This window comes from Marmota marmota, unplaced genomic scaffold (genome assembly GCF_001458135.2).
Source record: "Marmota marmota marmota unplaced genomic scaffold, marMar, whole genome shotgun sequence".
Lineage (NCBI taxonomy): Eukaryota > Metazoa > Chordata > Mammalia > Rodentia > Sciuridae > Marmota > Marmota marmota.
In genome coordinates this window covers 45,570,104-45,591,637 of record NW_026000026.1, presented here as the reverse complement: position 1 = coordinate 45,591,637, position 21,534 = coordinate 45,570,104, and the positions used below count along the sequence as shown (strand labels likewise).

Here is a 21,534-nt window from a genome sequence, read left to right as displayed (position 1 = left end):
GGTCCACGAGGCGGACCATCGGAGAGGAACCTCGTGGCACCGCCATCCCCGCCAGCTCTGTCAGGCTTCGGGGTCCTCTGTGCGCCCCGCTGGCCTGACGGTTTCTCTGGCAGCTCCTGACTCGGCTCGGTCCCCAAGCTACGGAGTCGGGAAGCAGCAGGTGGGCAGATGCGAGACGTCTCAGTCCTCCCCCGACTTTGCCGGTCACTGGGGGAGGGGCCTCTCCTAGAGAGAAATTCGCCCCCACCCCAGTCACACCTGCAGTCGGGAAAAGTTTTACTTGTCACCGAGACCAGGCTTTCCTGCTGCCGAGCACCTTGCAGCCCGGCTGGGGAAAGCCGTACTGCCCCGGGGGGTTGGGCAGGTGCGGAGATCACGGAGGCCGAGGAGGAGGGAAGCGCGCAGCGCCCATAGCCACCCCGCCCTCCCGGAGCCCAGCGGACCCTCAAGCCCCGCCCGAGGGGGCACGCAGTGGGGGGAAGGGCGCAGTAGGAGGGGGGTCCGGGTAGGTGGAGGACTAGATAAAGACGCGCCTTGAAATGCGGCGGGGCTGTAGCTGCATCGCCGGGGAGTGGGAGGCAGAGAGGACTCATCGCGCGTATCAGCAGTCTCCTCCCCACTGCCCGGTGCCGGCTGCTCTTCGGCTGCCAGGGCTGCTGTAAAGAAGGGCCAGCTTTCCACTTCTACCTGGTAAGTCCCCCTGTGCGCCGTGTAAGGCTTGGGATTGGGGGTTAAAGCAGAGGCAAAAGTCCTAGGATAATTTGGAGATGGCGCCTAGTGGAAAAAGGGGGTTCTCCTCAGGGGAAACTGGGACAGGAGCCAGGGTTGGGGGCGGTGAGGAGCTGGAAGACAAGTGGTGGGAGTCGCAGGCCAGAAGGACCAGTGAGGGCTGAGGGCTGGAGCTGTAGGCGGCGGTTGGTGCAAAGGAGACCTAAGCCTGTAGTTTGCGGAGTGTCGCCCCGGCCGCGCCCGGTCCTGGACAGTTCTCGTTTGCGACAGTAGAGATCGCCAGAGGATCAAAAATGAACCTCTGTGGGGTCTGCTGAAGTCTGGTCTCGGAGGGGCGCCCCCTTGGTTCCAGAACATCCTCCCCGGACGCGGACACACACACACACACACACACACACACTACAAGGAGGCCCTTCCATGCGCCTCTTCTCCACTTCGGTGGCACTCAGGGTTGGAAAGGGGGTGTGTTTAGAGACCGGTTATAGACGGTTGGTACGCAGATTGAAGAAATAAGAGACAGATTCCCCAGGCACCTCTCCGTGTCCTAAGGACCTCGTGGTGCGTTCCTAGTACTTGCCAACCCCAGCCCTTATCCTAGGCAGAGAGCGTGGCTTCCCTGCGCCTCCCTTGAATACATAGCATATCAGCCCGTCTGGCCCAGCTTTAAGTGCGGAATGCTAAGCGGTTAGGAGAGGCCGCTTGTTTTCCAAAGTCTTGTGGTAATGATTTTGTCACGTGTTAAGAAGTAAATTCAGATAAGAAAGTGCTTTCAGCGCTGTGTTTCCCAGAGAAACCCAAATCTCCTGCATTGAAATCGCCTTTATCAGGGAGAAGGTCGGGCTTGGCTGGAAGAACGTTCCTGAAGGCAACACTGACGATACGTAATCTCATTGTAACATATTTAATCATTAGAGCCGAGAGAACGAATAAAGCAAAGGGGTTAGCCCCAGGGGACATGACGTTTGGTTCCCCAATAAACTAGTGATAATGGATTGCCTGGAACAGGCTCCTTTGGCCCGAGGGGGGCTTAAAGCTACGTTTTTAAAGAAAATATTGGAGGGAGGCTGGTTCCATTTTGTAGAACCCCTAGAGCCGCATTTCGTGTTCAATTTAACATCCATGAAAGTTAAACGGCTTTTCTTGCCTCTTATTTTATTGGATGAATTTTCAAAGATCTCATTAAAGTGCATTTATCAAAGTCCTAACATATGCCCACAGGGTCTTATGCCCACACAATGAGGCTGATGAATAGAATGAGAAATACTAATTTCTATTACAATTTCCGTCCTCGGGAGATATTTTCCTTTGGGGGCGGGGTGGAGGCAGATAATTGGGAAAGTGTTGGATATTTCTCTTTGAAAAAGAATATGGAGGAGGCACCTACTTACATGTCTTCCTCGTGCACCCACAAGTAAATTGCTTCAGGACTCCAGGCTGTAGAGTCCCAAGATCATTTCTTCTCTCCATGGCTTCAGGGGATGCCTGCCACTGTGGAATAAGTGGAGGCATAAGCTTTTCCTGACACACATACTCAGAATTCAATCTCTGGGCTTGAAAAACTTATTTAACCAACACCTTCTTGGTGACTTGGGATACTCTGTCTAAGAGGCATTCATTCTTCCCCTCCTGGTATTTAAAAGTTAATGTCACAATGTGGACCAAAGATGGAGCAGGGACTTATCCTGGGCTTGAATTCAGAGTAAACTGAGATTTTCTTTCCCTTCAGACTAACTTCCTAGCCCATCTAACCTATGGCTAATGAAGACATGGGGTACTCTCCTGCCAAAGATCTGGTCTGGCCTCTCCAAAGTTGCCATCCACACAGCTTTAGGCCTCCCCAACCCAGTCACCCTACAGGAGGCAGGGTTTCCAGCGACCTCAGTATCCTTCTACCACAGACAGAAGGAAAGACAAAAATTGGAGTTGGGCTGGCCAGGGACAAGACTGATTTTCAGTTTTCTGAGTCAGGAAATATCTCTGTGTGGGGTGTTTATTCCTAGGTCACATGCTTTGATTTCTTTCATTCAGTATGCCAGAGCTGACACAGCCCCTGCTGCCCCACATGAAACCAAAGCCACTTCTTACTGTTTTGTCAATTGGCATCTTTAAGGTGATCATCTTTATCATGATGCTCAGGGACCAGAATGGGAGACATTTTCCTCCCCTGTTGATATCAAATGCATGTCACATTCCCAGCGAGCAACCAACGGTAAAATAAACCTTCCCCCTCCAACAAAACCTTTGTGTCCTCACAGTTAATCCTCACTGAAGTAGGAAGGTGCAACATGCTTTGTTTCAAGAGTGAATGAAGACTCCACCTTGGCACTAACCAGAGAATAAACTAATCCACTTGAAGATTGTTGTATGAGATGGGATGTGCAGGGGGCCGAGAGCTCATCTACATACTATATTAGGAAAGTAGTTTCTTTTCAGCCCTTTAAATTAAAAAGAAAAAGAACTGAAATGAAGTCAAACAAATTAGTGCTTCCACATAAAAGAAAAAGACCTACTAGTGTTTTTAATGACTGGAAGTGCTTTGCGGGTGGGAAGAGTGAGGGGTGCCACCTTGGGCTGCTAAAGCTTTGAACTCCTCAAGGTCAACTCCTCTGGGTCCCCAAGATCATCCCCCTCCCCCAGTACTTCTTCTGCTCTTAATTCCCCTGGAGGATGCACCTACCTAGCAAGTTTTCATCAGCCTGAAAGAAGAAGATGTGAGCCCAGTGTCCCAAGAGGCCCTTAAAGCCCAAAACAGACAGGGGGAGAGGGTCAGAAACCATCCAGAGGATGCCCATTTCAACCACAGGAACACTAAGAGCATCTCCAATTCCTGTGCAGAGGCCTCTTCCCAGTTTCCTAAAGTGTCTTTCTTGCCTTGTTTGTTCCTGTTTAGGGTTTAACTCCCCACCCCCACCCCCACCCCACCAAACAGGGGGCATTATTATAGCCAGGGGTGTGGGGAAGTGAAAAGCCCACCAGACAGGATATATCAGTACTGGCCCCATGCTCCGAGCCCAGAAAAGGCAGTCGTGTTTGAGCTACCTGGGAAAGTAAACAGGTAAACACTGGGCGACTTAGAGGGCCACTTGTCATGAAGTGGGGCCACTTAGCCTGTGTACATTCACCTCCCTTCCTGGGCCCCCTGCAATTGTTCAGCTCTTCTTTGCCTGCTCCAGCCTCCTGAGCTGAGGCTTTAGTCTTCCCCAAACCCAGAGCAGCAGAAGTGGACCAAGGACTCCAAGGAGCCTGCAAAGAAGATTCTCTCTAGCTTCCAGGGAAGAGTTTCTCTTTCCCCTCACCAGCCTGTGTCTCACATTGCACCCATCATAAACTTAGCAAAAGTGAACAGAGAGATTTGTGCTGAATCTGGGGCCCCCATGCAGAAAATTAAGACCAGGGATGGGTAGGGCTACAGCAGTTGGAGTCACCCCAGCAGAAGAGCGTGTAGTTCTGGACACTAAGGAGATGCCAAGAGGATCTCTCTGAAGCTCAGGGTATGCTGGGTTCAGAACATCTGATATCTACCTCAACCTCCCGGAGTCTATGGCAGAGAAAGCCCACTGCAGAGCTCAGGAGCTTCCCGGAAAATTACGGCTGACCCCTAACCCAAACCTGATTGAACCCAGGATATTGTTTTCTCCTGGGTTCCAGATAGAACCTGGAAAGAGTTTACCAAAGAATTCCGAAAGGGGGAACTAGTGCACATCCACGTAGAATTGAAACTGGTACCAGCGGACGCTAATATATTCAGGTGGAGCGTTAATAAAGAATTTTCTCCCTAGGAGGGGCATGGGACTATCGCCTCTCAAACTGCTGGGTATGAGGGATCCTGTGAAAAAAGGAGGTCCTGGGCTCCAAAAGGCCCCGATATGGTGCTTTGGAGGGACGCCTCTTGGGGAGTCTTCAGGACGCAATCACCTGTTTAATTTGGACAGAAGAGATGCGTTTAGCACCTGACCCCTCTGCTCTTCTGGCTGCACCTCGGCCTACCAAATGCAGGAGACCTTGGAGTAAACTCTGGGCTTGGGACTTGCCCCCCCCCCCTCGGCCGCCAGCTGGGCCCGAGCTGGCGTCCGCAGGCTGCTCCTGGGGGACTTGAATTTTATGATCTTCCTCTAACAAGCCCAGTTTCTCCCCTTCAATTATGGGCCTCCCAGTGGTCTCCCCGGGCCTTTTCAATTGCAAATGTTAACGCTTTGGAAACGGACGCGGGAACCACACCAGAGGGATGGGGAAATGGACTCTGCAGTGTCCCTGGAGAGAGACCCTGAGCTGTATAGATTCAGTTGGTCAGGGAGCTGCGGCTGGAAGCAAAGACAGAACCTTCTCCTGCTCTCTCGCTCGCCGCCCGGTTGCCCTTAGATCAGGAGAAGGAAAAATAGGTGTACCAGTTGGGGTGAGGGTGGAGGGGAGATACCAGGTGATTGCCTGCGCCCGCAGGGAAAGTTTAGACTCGAAGGTGCTCGGGAATGGGGACCTTGGGAGCTAAGATGCTGAAGGGTTTTGGCTAGTTGAGGCCAAAGAGCAGGCCCAGTTGCAAACCAGACCTTTGTGAACTGTCCTGGGGACTTCCCTCTCACTACTCTCCGGTGATTAATTCCCAGAAGCCTGGATTCCCGTAGGAAAACAGTTGTTTCTCAGGTGCTCTGTGCACCTTGCAAGCTCCCAGGGGCGAGGGGAGGGGACATGATCAACAGCTACACTGGTTATATCCAAAAGAAAGGCCCACCATGCTGGGAGAAGGGAGGAAGAAGTTGGAAACTACAGGGAACTAAGTAGTTCCAAGCCCAGGAAACAAGCAAGCTCTGGAAGGCATCTCAGGAGCAACCCCACCACCACCATCACCAGAATGGTTCTGGGCACTAGAGATTGTGTGTGTGTGTGTGTGTGTGTGTGTGTGTGTGTGTGTGTATGTGTGTTTGTGTGTGTATGTGAGAGAGAGAGAGAGATTTTTTTTTTTTAAAGACCACTTCTTACCAAAGGACTGCCTTCCTACTCAACCCAGAATTGGTCCAGTCCTACTAGGCTTCATTCTGCCCCCAGACCCCAATCCTGGAGGCTAACCTAGTGCCCAAGAGGGCTCTCCTTTCTTAGGACAGAGGAATAAGAGGAGGGACAAAAGGAGGGTCTTTTCTGCAATGCCTGGGTTGAGGAACTTTTTCTTGCCAGTTATTTATTTTAGCAGCCAAATAACAATGGCCCCAGGCAGGCCCACCCCCTCCCCTATGTCCAAACTCGGTGGTGCTTCCCCGACTCCAGGAAAACCGACTTCCCTCCTCCAACCGGACAGAGCAGTGAGCTCCCACGTGAAAGGGGGAAGGGAGAGGCAACAGGCAGGGAGGCTGAGAAAGACAGAGAGTGGAAAGGGGGGGCACGAAAAGTAACGGGTTTGAGGAACACGATTCAAACCAGTTTTTAATTCTTGAGGGAGGAAAAAGGGGGGAGAAAGGAGAAAAGAAAAAGAGGAGAAAGAGAGGAATCGAGGAGCGTCGACATGAAGGGGTTTCCTTAATATTGTGGACGGATTCAGAAATGAATGAAGAGATAGTCCATTGAAAAGGGTTGAATACCATGACAACTAGGAACAACCTTAGATTTATTCCAAACAGTTAGGACACATTGAAAGAGAGCGTCAATCATGTATTATTTCGCCACTGAAATAAATGCAAAAACCGAGCCGGGACAAAGGCTTCCAACGGGAGCGGGACATTTGTCTACATTTCGCTCATTGTCCGCAGCTTAGCAATCGGTTTGTATTTGTGTTTGCCCGGGTCCGACCACCCAGGACGCGCCGACGAGGGGCTCGCTCCAACCTGGGCCATTGTCACCCACGTCACATACTGGGGGCGAGGCAGCGAGGGCTGCAGAAAGCCGCGGAACGGCTCGGAGAGAGGCGCCCTCACCCGGCGCTGGCAACCCCGGGGGTGGCGGGGGGCGCCGCGGCGGCCGAAGCAGCTGCGCGGAAGAAGGACCTGGCGTCCGCACACTCTGCTTCGCCCGCGCTAGCTAGGGCTGCCCAGGCTCCCAGCAGTGGGGAAGAAGAGACCGGACAACCTCACCCCTCCTCGCCCCTAGGCCCAGTTCTTTCCAGACGTTCCTGCGGGGCGAACAAGCTTATTGTGGCAAACCTCCTCCTCTCGCCCCTCCCCAAATTTAAACTGGACCCGGGGCTAGTAAGAGCGGAGTGACCTTTTCCACCCGGGCGCGCAGGAGTAGGACTGTCCTGGGAAAGTTTAGTTTTCAGGTTGGAAAGTTAACACTAACCTAATGCAAACTGGGAACCCAGAGCGCATCCTCAGAATGCACCCCCCGGGACATCCAGAAGAAGAAATTAAAGGACTTTCGTGGGAATAGAAAACTCCGAAGAAAACGCAGCATCATCCGCTCACCCTGGGACCCCTCCCCTGTGACTTTCTGAGTCCTCACACTGGTTGAAGCACAAGCTTCCCCCGCCCCTGCCACGGTCTCGCCCGCGCCCCTCCTGCAGCTTCACCTTTAGCTTAAGGGTGGAGGGGGTGGGAGTTCCGAGAGACCAGGATAATAGAGACCCGGAAAGGAGCGGGGTCGTCTGCCCTTCCCTCTCCACTCAGAATAAGGTGGTGCCTGCGGGTGCCAAAAGCGGTAGGGCCTGGGTCCGAATCCGGCCGGAGTCAAAGCTCCTTGCTCCCACCCCGCCCTTCTCTAGACCGCCCGCAAAGCAGAAAGTGAACTGCGTGTCCTCCGCTGCCGCAAAGAAATGGGGGGTGGGGTGGCGGAGTGAAGGAAATAAATGAGTCTTTAGCAAATAAAGGGCGGCTGGGAGGGGGTGCTTGGTGGTGGCTTTGGCCGGCCCGGAGCCTAGCCCTCTGCTGGGTTTCGAGCTCTTTCGCGTTTAACTAGAATCAATTACTTGCCTTGTCATTTCTAGTACTCATCCTTAAGCCTCAACCAAAATATTGACCTAGGAGGCTTACAGAAGTTGGGTTCTTGCCATTTGAACCGGATCTTGTTTAGGGAACCACCAGCAAGGGGAAAGAGAGATTTCCGCGACTCTGTCTACGCCCCCTTCCCCCCCCCCCTTTTCCAGAGGCGCCACAACTCGCCAATTTTCTGGCTGGGTGGGTGTTGCGGGGGGGGGGCGGGGAGGTAGGAACTTGGAAATGCTAAAGAGGCTTTTTCCCTCCCCTTCCTGGCTTCTGTTTTGGTCCTCCCCCCCACCCACCCACACACCTTTTTTTAAGAAGCAATTTGTTAAAACGGCCTTTCAAGTGTGTGGACTCGCTAGCGACGCGGTGGTCCTTTGTATGTAAATACTGAAGGGGAAAAAAAAAAAGGCTCTCCCGATCTTTGCAATTAATTGACACGTTACACCTCTCATCTTGCTCTAGAGGGCCGTTGGCTGGGAGCGCGGAGCTCCCCAAAACCCACAATTTCACATCTGCAAATACTGTCTTCATCCACTTGACTCCCAAGACCCGCCCACACGTGGCCAACCTTTGCGCTTTTTAATGTCTCTTCCCCTTTTTCCACCCTTCTCTTGCTCCCTCTCTTACTCCCCCTCCCTCCCTCTCTCTTTTTCCCTCCCTCCCTCCCTCTTTCTCCCCCTGCCCCCCTCCCCAGGTTCGTGAGTGGAGCCCAGCCTTATATGGACTGATCGCTCGGGCAATGGCCCATTTTTTCCTCGCCACCAGCCGCCACCGCGCTCCGAGCGGCCGCTGGAGCCCAAGCTGACGCCGCCTTGGCACCTCTCCTGGAGTTACAAACTAAGGCCGGGCCGGCGCTAGGCGCTCAGGCAGCCCAGCTCCCTGCGTCCATTTCCGCGTGCTTCCCGAGAAGACAGAGGCTCTGAGTTGGGCTTTATTCCGCCCCCCTTCCCCCACTGGTTCTTTCTCTTATTTAAAAAAATAATAATTACTTCAATAATTAAAGCCCATCCCCCCTTCCCTCCCCCAACCCCTCCCCCCAACCCCCTCCCCCGCCCTCCAGGGCTGGGGAGCACTACGAATTGACCAAGTGAAGCTACAACTTTGCGGCATAAATTGCGGGGTCCTGAACCATGTCGCTGACCAACACAAAGACGGGATTTTCGGTCAAGGACATCTTGGACCTGCCGGATACCAACGATGAGGAGGGCTCGGTGGCCGAGGGGCCAGAGGAGGAGAGCGAGGGGTCTGAGCCGGCCAAGAGGGCCGGGCCCCTGGGGCAGGGCGCCCTGGACGCGGTGCAGAGCCTGCCCCTGAAGAGCCCTTTCTACGACAGCAGCGACAACCCGTATACACGCTGGCTGGCCAGCACGGAGGGCCTCCAATACTCCCGTAAGTAGTGAAACTTGGCTGCTGCAGCCCTGACAGCCTCCATTCCTGCGGCTGTAGCCCGGACTGGACGCTGGGAGTTAAGGGGGAAAGAAGCCAAAGTCCAGATACTTCACCCTGGGTTCCTAGAAAGATTTTTTTTTTTTTTTTTAACATTTGTTTGGGATGCTCTCTTTTCTCCTGGTCAAGCCCCCTTAGTCTCTGCAAAAGACTTGGTCTTAGCTTTCCCCCCCCCCCCAACATGAGAAATTAAGGAGGCAGAGAAGAAAGGAAATGCCTCCTAAGGGCTGGTTGCAGATGTCAACCGACACTGATAGCTTGGGCCCTAGACCCTAGACTCCAGCCACCGGGAGGGACTGGCCTGACACACTGGAACTAGCCAGCGAGCCTGGTCCCGGCTGCGGGTAGAGGGTGAGGGAGGCTTGGGGTGGCCTGGGTATAAGTAGCTCACCCTGCCCCCTGTGTGATCATAGAGGACGCTTTGTGCAGTGCAGGGGGTGTCGAGAAAGACCGAAAGAAAAAAGGAAAAAGAAAAAGAAAAAGAAAGCCCCCAAAACCTGCCTTAAATGGCCGAGACGATCAATGCCGGGATTGTGGGGGATTTCTCTTAAAAATCTGCCCACGTCTCTACAGAGAGGAATCAGCTTAAGGGGGCCTGAGCCCTTAACCCGCAATGATCTCCCATGCACCCCCAGCAATTCGCACCCACACTGTGCGAATCCCTAGAACCGTGAGCCCTAAGCCCCCACTCCTACTGATTTTCCCCTTTACCCTGGAAGACCCCGACGGCTTTCTCAGGCGTGGCGCAGGGTAGGGATCATCGTAGAGGCAGCCGCGCTGGGCTGCAGAGAGCTGAGGGCCAGAGGCCCACGGAAGAACGAGGTGCTCTACTCTGGCCCAGGCGGCGCGCGGCCTCCAGGCGCCTGACGCGCTTCTCTCCCCTCCAGTGCACGGGCTGGCGGCGGGCGCTCCCCCCCAAGACTCAAGCTCCAAGTCCCCGGAGCCCTCGGCTGACGAGTCACCGGACAATGACAAGGAGACCCCAGGCGGCGGGGGGGACGCAGGCAAGAAGCGGAAGCGGCGGGTGCTCTTCTCCAAGGCGCAAACCTACGAGTTGGAGCGACGCTTCAGGCAGCAGCGGTACCTGTCGGCGCCAGAGCGCGAGCACCTGGCCAGTCTCATCCGCCTCACGCCTACGCAGGTAAAGATCTGGTTCCAGAACCACCGCTACAAGATGAAGCGCGCCCGGGCGGAGAAAGGTATGGAGGTGACACCCCTGCCCTCACCGCGCCGGGTGGCCGTGCCCGTCTTGGTCAGAGATGGCAAACCGTGCCACGCGCTCAAAGCCCAGGACCTGGCAGCTGCCACCTTCCAGGCAGGCATCCCCTTTTCGGCTTACAGTGCTCAGTCACTGCAACACATGCAGTACAACGCCCAGTACAGCTCGGCCAGCACCCCCCAGTACCCGACAGCACACCCCCTGGTCCAGGCCCAGCAGTGGACTTGGTGAGCACCGCCCCTCCGAGACTCGCGGCCCCAGGCCCAGGCCCCACCCCGGCGACTGCGGCGGCGGCGGCGGCGAGGAGGACTCGGTCCATACGGTGGTTATTATTATTATTATAATTATTATTATAGAGTCGAGTTGACTCTTGGCTCCGTTGGGGAGGCGCCGGGAGGTTGCCTGCGCCTCCTTGAAGTGGCAGATTCCATCCACCCGACTCTGTCCCCATCTCTCTCTCCTTTGAACCTTGGAGAGGGTTGAACTATAAGCCGTGTTTACAGAATGTTTGCGCAGCTTCGCTTCTTTGCCTCTCCCTGGGGGGTAACCAAACCATCCCAGCGTTAAAGTCGTCACTTGAAAATGAGAAAAAGAGCGAACCCCCACCCCGCTTTCGTGAATTTTGTAAAATATGTTTGTGTGAGTAGCGATATTGTCAGCCGTCTTCTAAAGCAAGTGGAGAACACTTTAAAAAATATAGAGAATTTTTCTTTTTTTTTTATAAGAAAATGCTACATATTTATGGCCATGTAAACGTCCTGATAACTGGTGGCAGATTTCGCTTTTCGTTGTAAATATCGGTGGTGATTGTTGCCAAAATGACCTTCAGGATGGGCCTGTGAACCCTGCAGGCCCAACTCCTTTCTTGGTGGTTTGTTTTGGTTTGGTTATGTTTGGGTTACCCCTGTTTTCTTTTTTTGCTTTTTAAAAACATTTTGTTCAGTGCAAACATTTTTCAAATATGAAAAAGAAAAAAAAATGTGTAGGCGACAAGCCGCCTGCCCCATTTTCCGGGTCCTGAGCCCCGGAACTTGGAGCTCAGCGGTTCCGGGCGGTTCCCCCAAGAGCGCCGGGCGCTGAAAACTTTCGATTTTTTAAGTAATTTTAATAAAAATCCTGTGTTAAAAAACAAACAAACAAGCCCAGACTTCCCGTTTGTCTGACTCTGTGGCCCTGCACCGGGACAGAGGCCTTGGGCAAGTAACCAGGTCCGGCCGCACCCAGCGCTCGTTCGCACCCGCTTTCCGTCTCCCCAGGGTAGGAGGCCGGGGTGCTGGGGCGCTGATGGAGCTCCCAGGACAGGCCTCATCCGGACTGACCTGCCGGACAGGGCGCTTAGGACCCGGGGCCGGAGTGGGAGCGCTCAGCCTCCAGCCTGCAAACGGTTGGCCCAAAGTCCGGGGTGGCCCTGCCTCTCTCGGGCCTCTTTCCCAGCTCCGTGCCTGTGTGAACTCCTGCGTCCCGGCCTCCGGAGGAAAAGTGACTTTGAGAAACGCAAAGGCAAGGAGAGCAAGCCCCCCTCGCTTACCCAAATCTACGAGTGGCTCCTTCAGCCTGAGGAGCTGTTGAAGCCACTACACTCGATGACTTTCACTTTGTTGCGTTTGATTTACTTCGCGCTAAGAAGGGAGGGGACTCTGAGGTTGAGACTGGTCGGCTTTCTTTCTACTCCCCACCCCCTTTTCAAAATCTGTGGACGAGTGGAGGCATCGGAGCCGGCTCTAAGGCCTGGACGCAGAAAGAGTTTTGTGGGGGGTTTTGTTTGTTTTTGTTTTGCCGGGGGTGGGGTGTGGATTCCGAGCGCGCAAGGCTTTGACACTCTGGGTTCTGGGAGCAGGAGAGGGTGGGGTTGTTGCATCCTCCTCAAAGCTTTATGCCCCCGCCCCAGCCTGGGAGAGCGAGTCACTGGCGATTCCAGCAAACTGAGCTTTCTTCCTTCTTGCCGCCCCCATCTTTTCTGGATTCCCAGCCTCTTTCTCCAAGACTGGATCCCTGGCTGGTCCCCTCCCAGCCCTGGGCAGTCCGCACGGTCTCCCCAGACTAGTCCGTAGGCATGGAGTTGGGTGAATTGTTAGAAAGTAAAGACTGGAGGTGGGGTGGGGCACTCTGGCCGCCAGAGCTAGAGTAGGGGCAGAGGAAAGTGGGCAAACAGCACCCCCGGCTAGCCCCCGGGAGTTTGCAATCCGTCCTTCCCCAGCAGAGAATGGACTCCATCCCACCCTCCTTTCTGGACCCGATCTCCTTGGCGGATGCTGGCGCACACTTGGCCAGGGGGGGGAGCGTCTCAGGGGGGCTAGGCGGACGCAGGAGTGGGGGGCGCGGTGCACCTTTCTCCTCTATCTCGCGGATTTCCGAAATTACCCGCAGCTCTGTGGCTCAGAGCCCAACGGGCGCTCTAAGATGCCTGGAGATTGAAAGTCAGCTTATTTGGAAATAGTATCTCTTGTTTTCCCTGGAGCTCCCACCATAAAGACTGGGGAGGGGGAGGGGAGAAGGCCAGGCAAAGGGAGCGGTCCCAGCTGACTTTCTCCCTCCCTTCAGTTGATGATCAGATTTAATTCAATATCTAAAGCAAACATGATTATCCGTGTGACCAAATCTGTGCGTCAATAGCACTCAGCGCAACACGCCCAGGGACGTGATTACACTTTATTCTCGTGTTGCGCACCGGCCCCTGGATAATTGAGGGCGCGGGAGTCTTTCTAATATCCCTGGAAAGGTCCTGTCGCATCTCCAGGTTCATCCGCTGGGAAAGGAGCAGTTTCCCTAAATAGTGAAAAGTCTCCCTTTGTTCTCCTTACAAGCTTGGAAATATTTGGGGTTTTGTCTTGCTATTAGCAAAGGCCAGAAATTTCCCTTCAAATTGTTTGTGGTGCAATGTTCAACCTGCCCTGGTAACAACCACTCAACAATCTTCTAGCAACTTCCCCTAACCCGGGATCCTTGGGGGAGGGAAAGAAGTGGGTGTTCAGAGTCGGCTGAAGAGGGGTTGTCAAAAGGCCTCCGGTGCAGCCTGGAAGACTCAAGTTGGTTTTGTTTGTACCAGGTCCTAGGCCTACCAAGGGCCAAGAATAATCACAAGAACCTTCCAGGCCTGCAGGGAAGAAGGGAGAAGCAAAGAAGGCCCAAACATTTGCAGATTTTCACCGAGTATGGGTTGATGACACATTTGGGTTGGTGGACAGACCCCCAGACCTGCAGTCCGGGTGTGTTGCTGATTCTGCCAAGAGCCTGGAGGTGGGCCTGGCGCCCGCCTCTCTGTCCTCGGGTCCCCGTAGAGTCAATAAAAGCTCCCGCGGAGCCCTGTGTGGCCCTAACCCCGGCGCCCTGGGAGCGCACCCGGCGCGGGGTCCGCTTTGGCAGTCTATCTTCGCCCAATCTACAGCGGGCCGTACAAAACGGCACAATGGGAAAGCTGGGAGCCGGAGATGTTAGAGGCGTGCATATTAAAAAGGGACAGAGAAAGGATGCAGGGGACAGAGAGAGGGGAAGAGGGAGAAAGGGCTCACCCTCCCCCCCGGCCCCACCCCGCACCATTCAGCGCGCTTATCGCGGGCAGTGAATCCCGGAGTCAGGCAGAAGTCTCCTTGGGGTTTTGTTGGGCCTGTCACTGGGTCCCTTTGTCATCCTCGGACTCCATGCTGGATTCCATATGGCCAGCTGGGCCGAGGGAGCGCGAGGAGGGACCCGCACAAAACCCAAATTGTGTCCGGCTTTCAAACCCTGTATTGTTGTCTGTGAAAGGAAGACGCATTAAAAATTCGTGCTATATCTATTGGGGAGGAGGATGGAGGAGGGGAAAAAAGCCACCCCTGTCTTTGATGGCTTCAGAGGGCGCTTGCCCCGCCTAGGCCCCGTGACACACTGAGAAGAAAATCTCTCTCTCTCTCTCTCTCTCTCTCTCTCTCTCTCTCTCTCTCTCTCTCCTTCCCTCCCTGTCCCTGTCTCTCTCTCTCTCCCTTCTTCCCTCCCTGTCCCTATCTCTCTCTCCCTCTCTTCGCCCCCACTCCGACCCACTACCAAACTTAGGACCTAACGCTCTGGTCGTGGTCTGTGAGCCATGTGCCTTTGCGACGCTCCTGTGTGTTGGCGCTGACAGCCAGGCTTCTCCTGCTTGGGCGCCCATTGTCGAAGCCATCGGACGGTTCCGGGGCTCCGGAGGCAATCGTCAAGGCCTGGTTGATGCTCCGGTCCCGTTTGGGTTTCACGGCTGTAGGGCCTTTTCAGTTCCTTCAAAAAAGGTTCTGAGAGGCTGAGGGCCCGACCGCGTGCCCAGCCTGGCTCAGTTTCGGCCCTAGGGATCCCAAGAGCACTTGATATTGGCGGAGCCGCTCGATGACCAAACCAGCTAAGGGAGCGCCTTCGTTTGAATTTCTCGTGGTGATCCTCCTTACATCTTCGTGCCACTGGGAAACCAGTTCAGAAACTTCTTCCAACAGCTTTCCCTTCTCCCAGATTGGAGGTGGAAGAGCCTTTCTCTTTAATTTTGTGTCTCCTGCCTTTTTTTGGTTTGCAAAATTCAGTAACAGGAAGACACAGCCGGGTTCCCAAGGAATTTGCCCATTTTTGCCTCTCCCTAAGCCAGCTGAGTTAACGCAGGGTAGTGGGAGATAATTTGGGTCGTGCTGTCTCCACCTTAAGAGCCAGGTCAAAACTCCGAGCTCCCCATATAAACAATATGTGCTAAACAGAAGAGTTCAACGCTGAGGGCTGTGAAAATAACAATTAAAACTCAAATGAGCACTACTGAGTTGGGGAAAATTTCAGCCAATCCAAAACTTGGGTATCCTCCTTTCCCCCCCTTTTAGTGCCATCGTAGAATCGGATAAATTGATACGAATGGGAAACCCCCTTCTCGACACTCCCCACGCCAGCCAGGGAAATAACTTATTTTCCTTACCTATTGACTGTTGGGCTTAGTGGAGACCTGGTGTGGATTTCTCGAGCCTTTTCAAGAGCCTGGTCATTGAAAAGCTAATCCAATATTTACCGAGCATAAGGACAGTTCTCAGACGTATTTATTAAGACCCATCGCTAAGTGATTACTTGGGCGGAAGACAAAGGCCAGGGAGCGAGCGTGGAGGCGCACCAGCCCCTGCTCTTGCACCAGAAGTTGGAAGCCAGTCGCAAACTGGTGAGGCGCTGAGGTTCCCCTCCCGGTACTTAAGTGGCGCGTGGATTAGATATTGTGTTGGGTGGTATTTCAGGAAATATGTACTTGTGGCTTCCTGAGAGGCCAGGCGCAGTGACACTCTAAACCGTGTCGATATATCATCTTTTATCCAGGATCTGCAAATAAACCCCTGATCCCCTCGGCGCATTATAGCCGCCGCTATCTCGCCAAGGAAGCGATCTGAGTTTTATTGCTTTCGCCAACGCCCCAACACACACACACACACACACACACACACACATACACACACACACTCCCCTTTCCCACCCAATCTGGTTTTTAAAGGCTCTATTTTTTTTTTCCCCCTTCTGGGGCACCGTTATTAATAAAGCCAATATGCCTCAGCGCCGCCATCCGAGCAAGTGGAGAAATGCGGGCCTCCAGCGCGCGGATCCCGAGTTTCCTCCATGCGTTTGCCTCGGGGGAGAGAAACTAGCACGTTCCGCGCGGCGGCGCCACGAGGAGGCGCCGGAGCTCCGCTCTCCGCTGCGCGCGGGGCCTAATCCCGGGAGAGCGTCTGGCAGGCCGTTCCCCAGGTTCCTGGCGGTTCTCCTCCAAGGCTCGGCCTCGGGTCGGAGCCCGGTGGGAGGGCGGAGGAGGAGTCGGTGGCTCCAAACCAGAGTTAGATCTGAGAGTCAGATCGCCGAGGCAGCACCCAGCCCGTCCCACCCCTTGCGGACCTTCCTTTCCCACTATTGTAATCCCCTCCCTGTCTTTCCACCCACGTGCTACCTGCGGTCCCCACCTCAACTTCCATCACATTTCGGTCTAAACCTCAGCAAACTGTTCCTATGGGCCACTAGGTATGGGATGGGGTGTTCCTTGGAGCACGAGGGAGCGCTCTCCGTGATCCTGAGCGGCATCGGCCCATGTAGGTGAACGCGAGGTGGGCAGCTCCATGTGATGTGTCCAGGCTGTTAGCCAGCAGGGATTCCAGGGGGAGAGAAGAGAGCCATGCTAAAGAGAAATGCTGAAGTTTGTCCAGATCTTTTGCTGAGGGTGGAGACACCCTTGATGCTCCCGTGAACTCCTGTTCGATTTGGCAAATGTACCACCAACAACCGAGAAAAGCCTTTAGAGAAGCCCTCCTGCACCTCATTCCTTCTCAGGGTCAGGGAGTGCGGAGCAGTGGCGCTGACTGGCCACCAGAGGGAGACACCGCGCCGACGCCCGACTTTGAGGTCTAGGGGAGGAAGGCAATAAAGCCCCTCACTCCAGCTGAGCTCACCCCAGGTAACCCCGATTCTGTTAAAGCCTATACTGGGGTGCAGGGGATTCAGGGATTCAAAGAACACAAGAATGGGGATGCTTTCTACCTCCTCCACCCACGCCTGAGTGTCTTTCTCCTAGGTGTGGGGCTTCGCCCGTGACGGTTACATTCCTCAACGTCTGCTCCCCTTCCCCCCAAAAACCAGGACCTGCAATCACAGTTTGTTTCACTGATTGTTCGTTGATTGCCTCCCATCAAAGCCGTTCGTGGCTTCCCGCCTCAAAACCAGTCGACGGACGCCAGGTTAGGGAGTCTGCAGTGCCAGTGCTGTCCGCCGGGTGGCGCGATTGGATAAGAAAAGACTTCCCGGCCAGGCACTGCCCCGGGCCACGGAATGCAATTCCCACGCCTGCAGGTTTGAGAGATCCCTTTACACCGCGGCCGCAATCCCCTAAGAATTAAAATTTTCTGTATTTGTACTTGACGCCTGGAGTGTGGTGAAGAGGTTAAAATTATCTAAACTAGGCCAACCTCTTCCATCGCTCCTCAGGCTGCTGCTGTGGGACACCCCGCATTACTGCCACGACATCAGTTAGGACATAAAACATTTTCACCACCCCGGTATGTCATCTTCCCCCACGATAATATGTTTTAACAAACTAATAGCTTAATATCGATTGAAAAATGTAGATGAAAATCTCATCTCTTTCCTCGTTGTTTGTTGACCATCATAAAGTGGAAAAAAGCAAGAGGCAGGTCTCTAATGCCAGCCTGAACACAATGACAACCGTTGTCATTTATTATTTTCTAAGGCACTTGCTGGACATTTCTCCCACATCATCTTTTATTATTACACCCTGGTCTGACCTCCAGATAAGACTGAGTTTCAGAGAAGTTAATTTCCCTGCTCAGGTGAACAAGGCAGGGTCCTTAGAAACAAAAAGTCCAGGGGAGGGGAGGGTTGGAGGATGCATCTACCAGGGTGTCCTGTCCTATTTCAGATGAAGGTAGGCAGGAATGGAAGAAGACCAATACTCCCTTTACTCTGGAGAAGGCAGCTGGATGGTGTCTTCGAGTTCAGTGTTAGCCCACACTCAGGTCCCAGCCCAAAGGTCAGGGCTGCGCCAGCCTCAGGATATTGCCTAAGAATCTGCATACCAGTCCCTATGTGGCCATCCTGGGCCGGCAAGTGTCCTATGAAGATGGAAGGGGAGGTGGGATAGGGGAATATTAGTTCAATGGTGGAACACTTTCCTAGCATGTGAAAGCCCTGAGTTCAAGTCTTGGCATCTCAAAAACAGAAAGAAAGAAAGAGAGAGAGAGAGAAAAAAAACAGAGGAGGAGGGGCCGAGGGGTCCACCTGAGCCCACACCCCGGCCCCATGTTCTTCTTTGCTTTTGAATGACATAAGCAGCTCCTTTACCCCACCTCAGGATGATAAAGCATACAAGAAAAAAAATAGTTTTGCAATGACTGGTAGATCCTCTCTCTTTAATTAAGTGATTGACTTTTATCTAACGGGGGAAAGAAATTAACGTGTTCTTTTGAGTATAGGGCTATGCTGAGAAATTTACAAGAATATTAAAAGGAATTTTACCTCAGTATTTCCTTCCAGATCTCTCCACTTTTCTGTAACTCTGCTCATTCTAAAGTAAAAGAATTGCCTCATCTATGTCTATAGGGAAAACTGAACATTGTAGAGTGGATATAAAAAGGATGGAAGTTAGATTTATAATGCAGATTTTTGTGTCTGTGGTGGAGAAAGATCAGACACCTGACAACCTAAGGCACCTTTCAGAAATTGCCACTCCTTCTCAACCAGTGAATGCATCACCTCTTCTAAGCATGAAGAGAGGTGGCCTAAATTCCTGTTGCTGTGGCCTTCTGTGTAGGAGCAAGTGCTCACCACCAGCTGCAGCCCTCTGCCCACAGCCTCTTCCACCTGTCCTAATGGCTTCCTGCTTCCAGCACCTACAGGTGTCTGCCTGAAGGAGGAGCAGAGGAGGCTAAATCCTGGGACAGGTGTCAAGTACCTGGAAGTTCATGATCTTCAGCTGATTCCAGATGGAGGGTGCTGGATAAATAGCCCAGCTTCCTTACACCAGATGGAACAACTATAGAGCATGTTCTGCCCCATGTCTCAGAGGTTCCCAGTGGGACTGAGCCCTCAGAGTCCATCTGCTCAGACCCTATGTGTACTGGCTTTTCCCCTTTCCCTTTCTCACTTCCCTACTCTGGTCCTTTCTGGAATCTTTTCTTTGATTGACTTACTTACATGTGAATCCTTGTCTCAGTGTCTGTACCTAGGAGAGTCCAGATGGAGACCCAGATGCCTGAAGTCTCCCTTTTGCCTTCATTCTGGATCTGGCATTAGTTTCTCAGAGGTCACCCATGACTTGACTGGCCCAGCTCTACAAGTGTTCCTTGGGCATATCCAAATTATTGATCCATCTTTTTTGTAGTGATTAACTTGGGATGGCAAGGAGGCAGGAAGCCCAGGAAAGCCTGGCAAGGGACATGGAGAGTAACCAGTAGCTGGTTAGTTACTCTTGCTCCTCATGCTCATACCTGGGACATCCAGTTACCCTCGTATAGATCTGGGAGCATGGCTCCTGTCCACTCAGGACCCATCCTCAAGGCCAGTGACTTGTCTTTTCCCACCATAAAGCAGCTCTCAGCTTCTCTGAGAGCAGCTCACATTCCTACCTCCCAAGAAGGAGTGGATTGGGTCAGGGAAACATCCTCTAATTTGCAGAGCCTCCATTATTCGGGTTCTAGGCCAAAACACCTGGTGACCAGGTGGCTTCTCTAAAGTCCAGCCTACATGGTTATTTTTGACTTATACAAAAATAACACAGGAACACATGGCACAAGGTGACAACCATATACAGAAAGAGCTACTCCCATTCCTCAGAAGACACTATGGAGATGAAGTGTCATGAGCTGCTTTCTGTGTTCCAAAGCTTTAATCCTTATCTTAGAATTTTGACTATACTTGGAGATAAGGCCTTTTAGGAGGTGATTAGTTAAAATGAGGCCATTAGACTGGGCCTCATCCAATACCACCGTCCTTATATGAAGAGGACATTAGGACACAGACGTGTAGAGGGAAGACCTTTCAAGGACACAGGAAGAAGACAGCCATCTGCAAACCCAGGAGAGAGGTTCCTGGAGAAACCAACCCTTCCAACACCATCCATCTTGGACTTTCTGCCTCCAGAGCCTTGAGAAATAAATTTCTGTTGTTAAAACCATTCAGTCTATGGTATTTTATTCTGGAAGCCCTAGCTGACTAATGCATGGTGGCACTTAAAGATCTACCTTGAACCTTTCTCTACCTTAGTTTTTGTTTTTTTTTTTTTTTCTCTCTTAGTCTATGGCATTTATTGAAAACAGCAGGGAAGGTAGAGCACAGACCCTTAGGGACAACATGGGCCAAGACAAGCAGGGCAAGCCTGTGTCCTGCACACCATATTCTCTCATGCCCTGAGGCCATCTTGTCTCTGATGGGCATCTTGAAGAAGAAGTCAGGCTGTAGACAGACAGCTCTTTTCTCCAAAGCACCAACAAACATAGCATGTGAATGTTGGGAGTTGCCCCGGCTCCAAAGACTAACTTCCCCATCCCCCAAGAAGAGCCATCCAATGGTGAACCCTGCTGGCTCACATGATCCTGCCGTCCAATGGTGAGCCCTGCTGGCTCACATGATCCTTACCCACCAATCAAAAAGCACCCCATGCCAACTGTCAAACCCTTCAACCATTAAACTGTCATAACTGTCAAACCACCCCCAGCTCTATAAATATGCAGAGCTGTTCCTCAATAAACGGGCATTTTCTCTGACGGCAAGCCTTGATCGTCTTTCAGTGAACCCTACAGATCTAGGAACTCATCCAGGTTCGTGAGCTGACATGCAGTTCTGAGCTCAGACATCACAGGTGAGAAATTCCACAAGGTGAGATTTTCCTTTGAAGATCATGAGAACTTCCCCAGGACTAAATAGGATCATCTCAGTTACCCACACAGCTGTTCCGAGCCTGTTTTTCATGGTCAATTATCAGGAGGAAATCCTTATTCAGTTCTCCATAATGTCCACTGGAATCTGTTCTTTATTGGTCTCACCACCAGTGAAGTAGTGTTCTGGTGAGCAAAGTGGCACTGAATGGCATTGTTCTGTGTGATTTTGTTCTGTCTGTCCAAGAAGTAAGGCAGATTGGGAAGATCCAGTTCCAGGTTGAAGCTCATTTCCTGCCACTATGGTCAGTTCCCCTCATAGACTCAGAGAACTTCAGGAGCAGGCAGCCAGCATGCATTGCCCATAAACAGCCTAGTTATCCAGAACTATAATCCACCCAGAAAATGTGATGCTTCTGTGTTCAAGCAGTTATTTCCCAAGTTCCAATCTGAAGTCCTGATCTTTCTTCCCTTGTGGTAAGAGACAGTATATTTCTCCATGCCTCCTCTGGACTCTGGGAATGTTGAGCTGGCTCTCCCTTGAGCCATTCAGGGTCTCAGGGCCATGTTGCTTAGGTGTATCCCATAGTACTACTATTCTAATCTCTTCTTTTAAAAGTACTGCAGGACCACAAGGTGTGCATAAAAAGGCTGTTCTGGGTCAGAGAACTTCTGAGTATTAGGGAAATGGAAGAGTTTGTATGAGCAGATGATGAGTCCCTAAATAAGTGAGCTCCAGAGCCAAATGTGCTCTCCACAAATTCTCTCACATTTTTGAGACAGAAAAAAGAGAGAATAGGATTCTGTCATGGAGGGAGCTCAGATTCCAACTGGAAATTCTTTGGGGGAGAGACTATCCCAGGGGGGCTGGGAGGGTTTGGAGTAATGGACAACTTACCTG

The 21,534-nt window shown here is 52.6% G+C and overlaps 1 protein-coding gene across 1 annotated transcript; it reads left to right on the top strand.

Annotated features, from left to right (window-relative positions):
• Window positions 1-6: 6 nt before the first annotated feature.
• On the top strand, window positions 7-19,931 carry Nkx2-2 (NK2 homeobox 2). Its single transcript, XM_015477052.2, has 3 exons — window positions 7-160; window positions 8,326-9,020; window positions 9,965-19,931. Exons 2-3 carry the CDS (start codon window positions 8,762-8,764, stop codon window positions 10,525-10,527), a joined length of 822 nt encoding a protein of 273 aa, XP_015332538.1. The 5' UTR covers window positions 7-160; window positions 8,326-8,761; the 3' UTR covers window positions 10,528-19,931.
• Window positions 19,932-21,534: the final 1,603 nt, after the last annotated feature.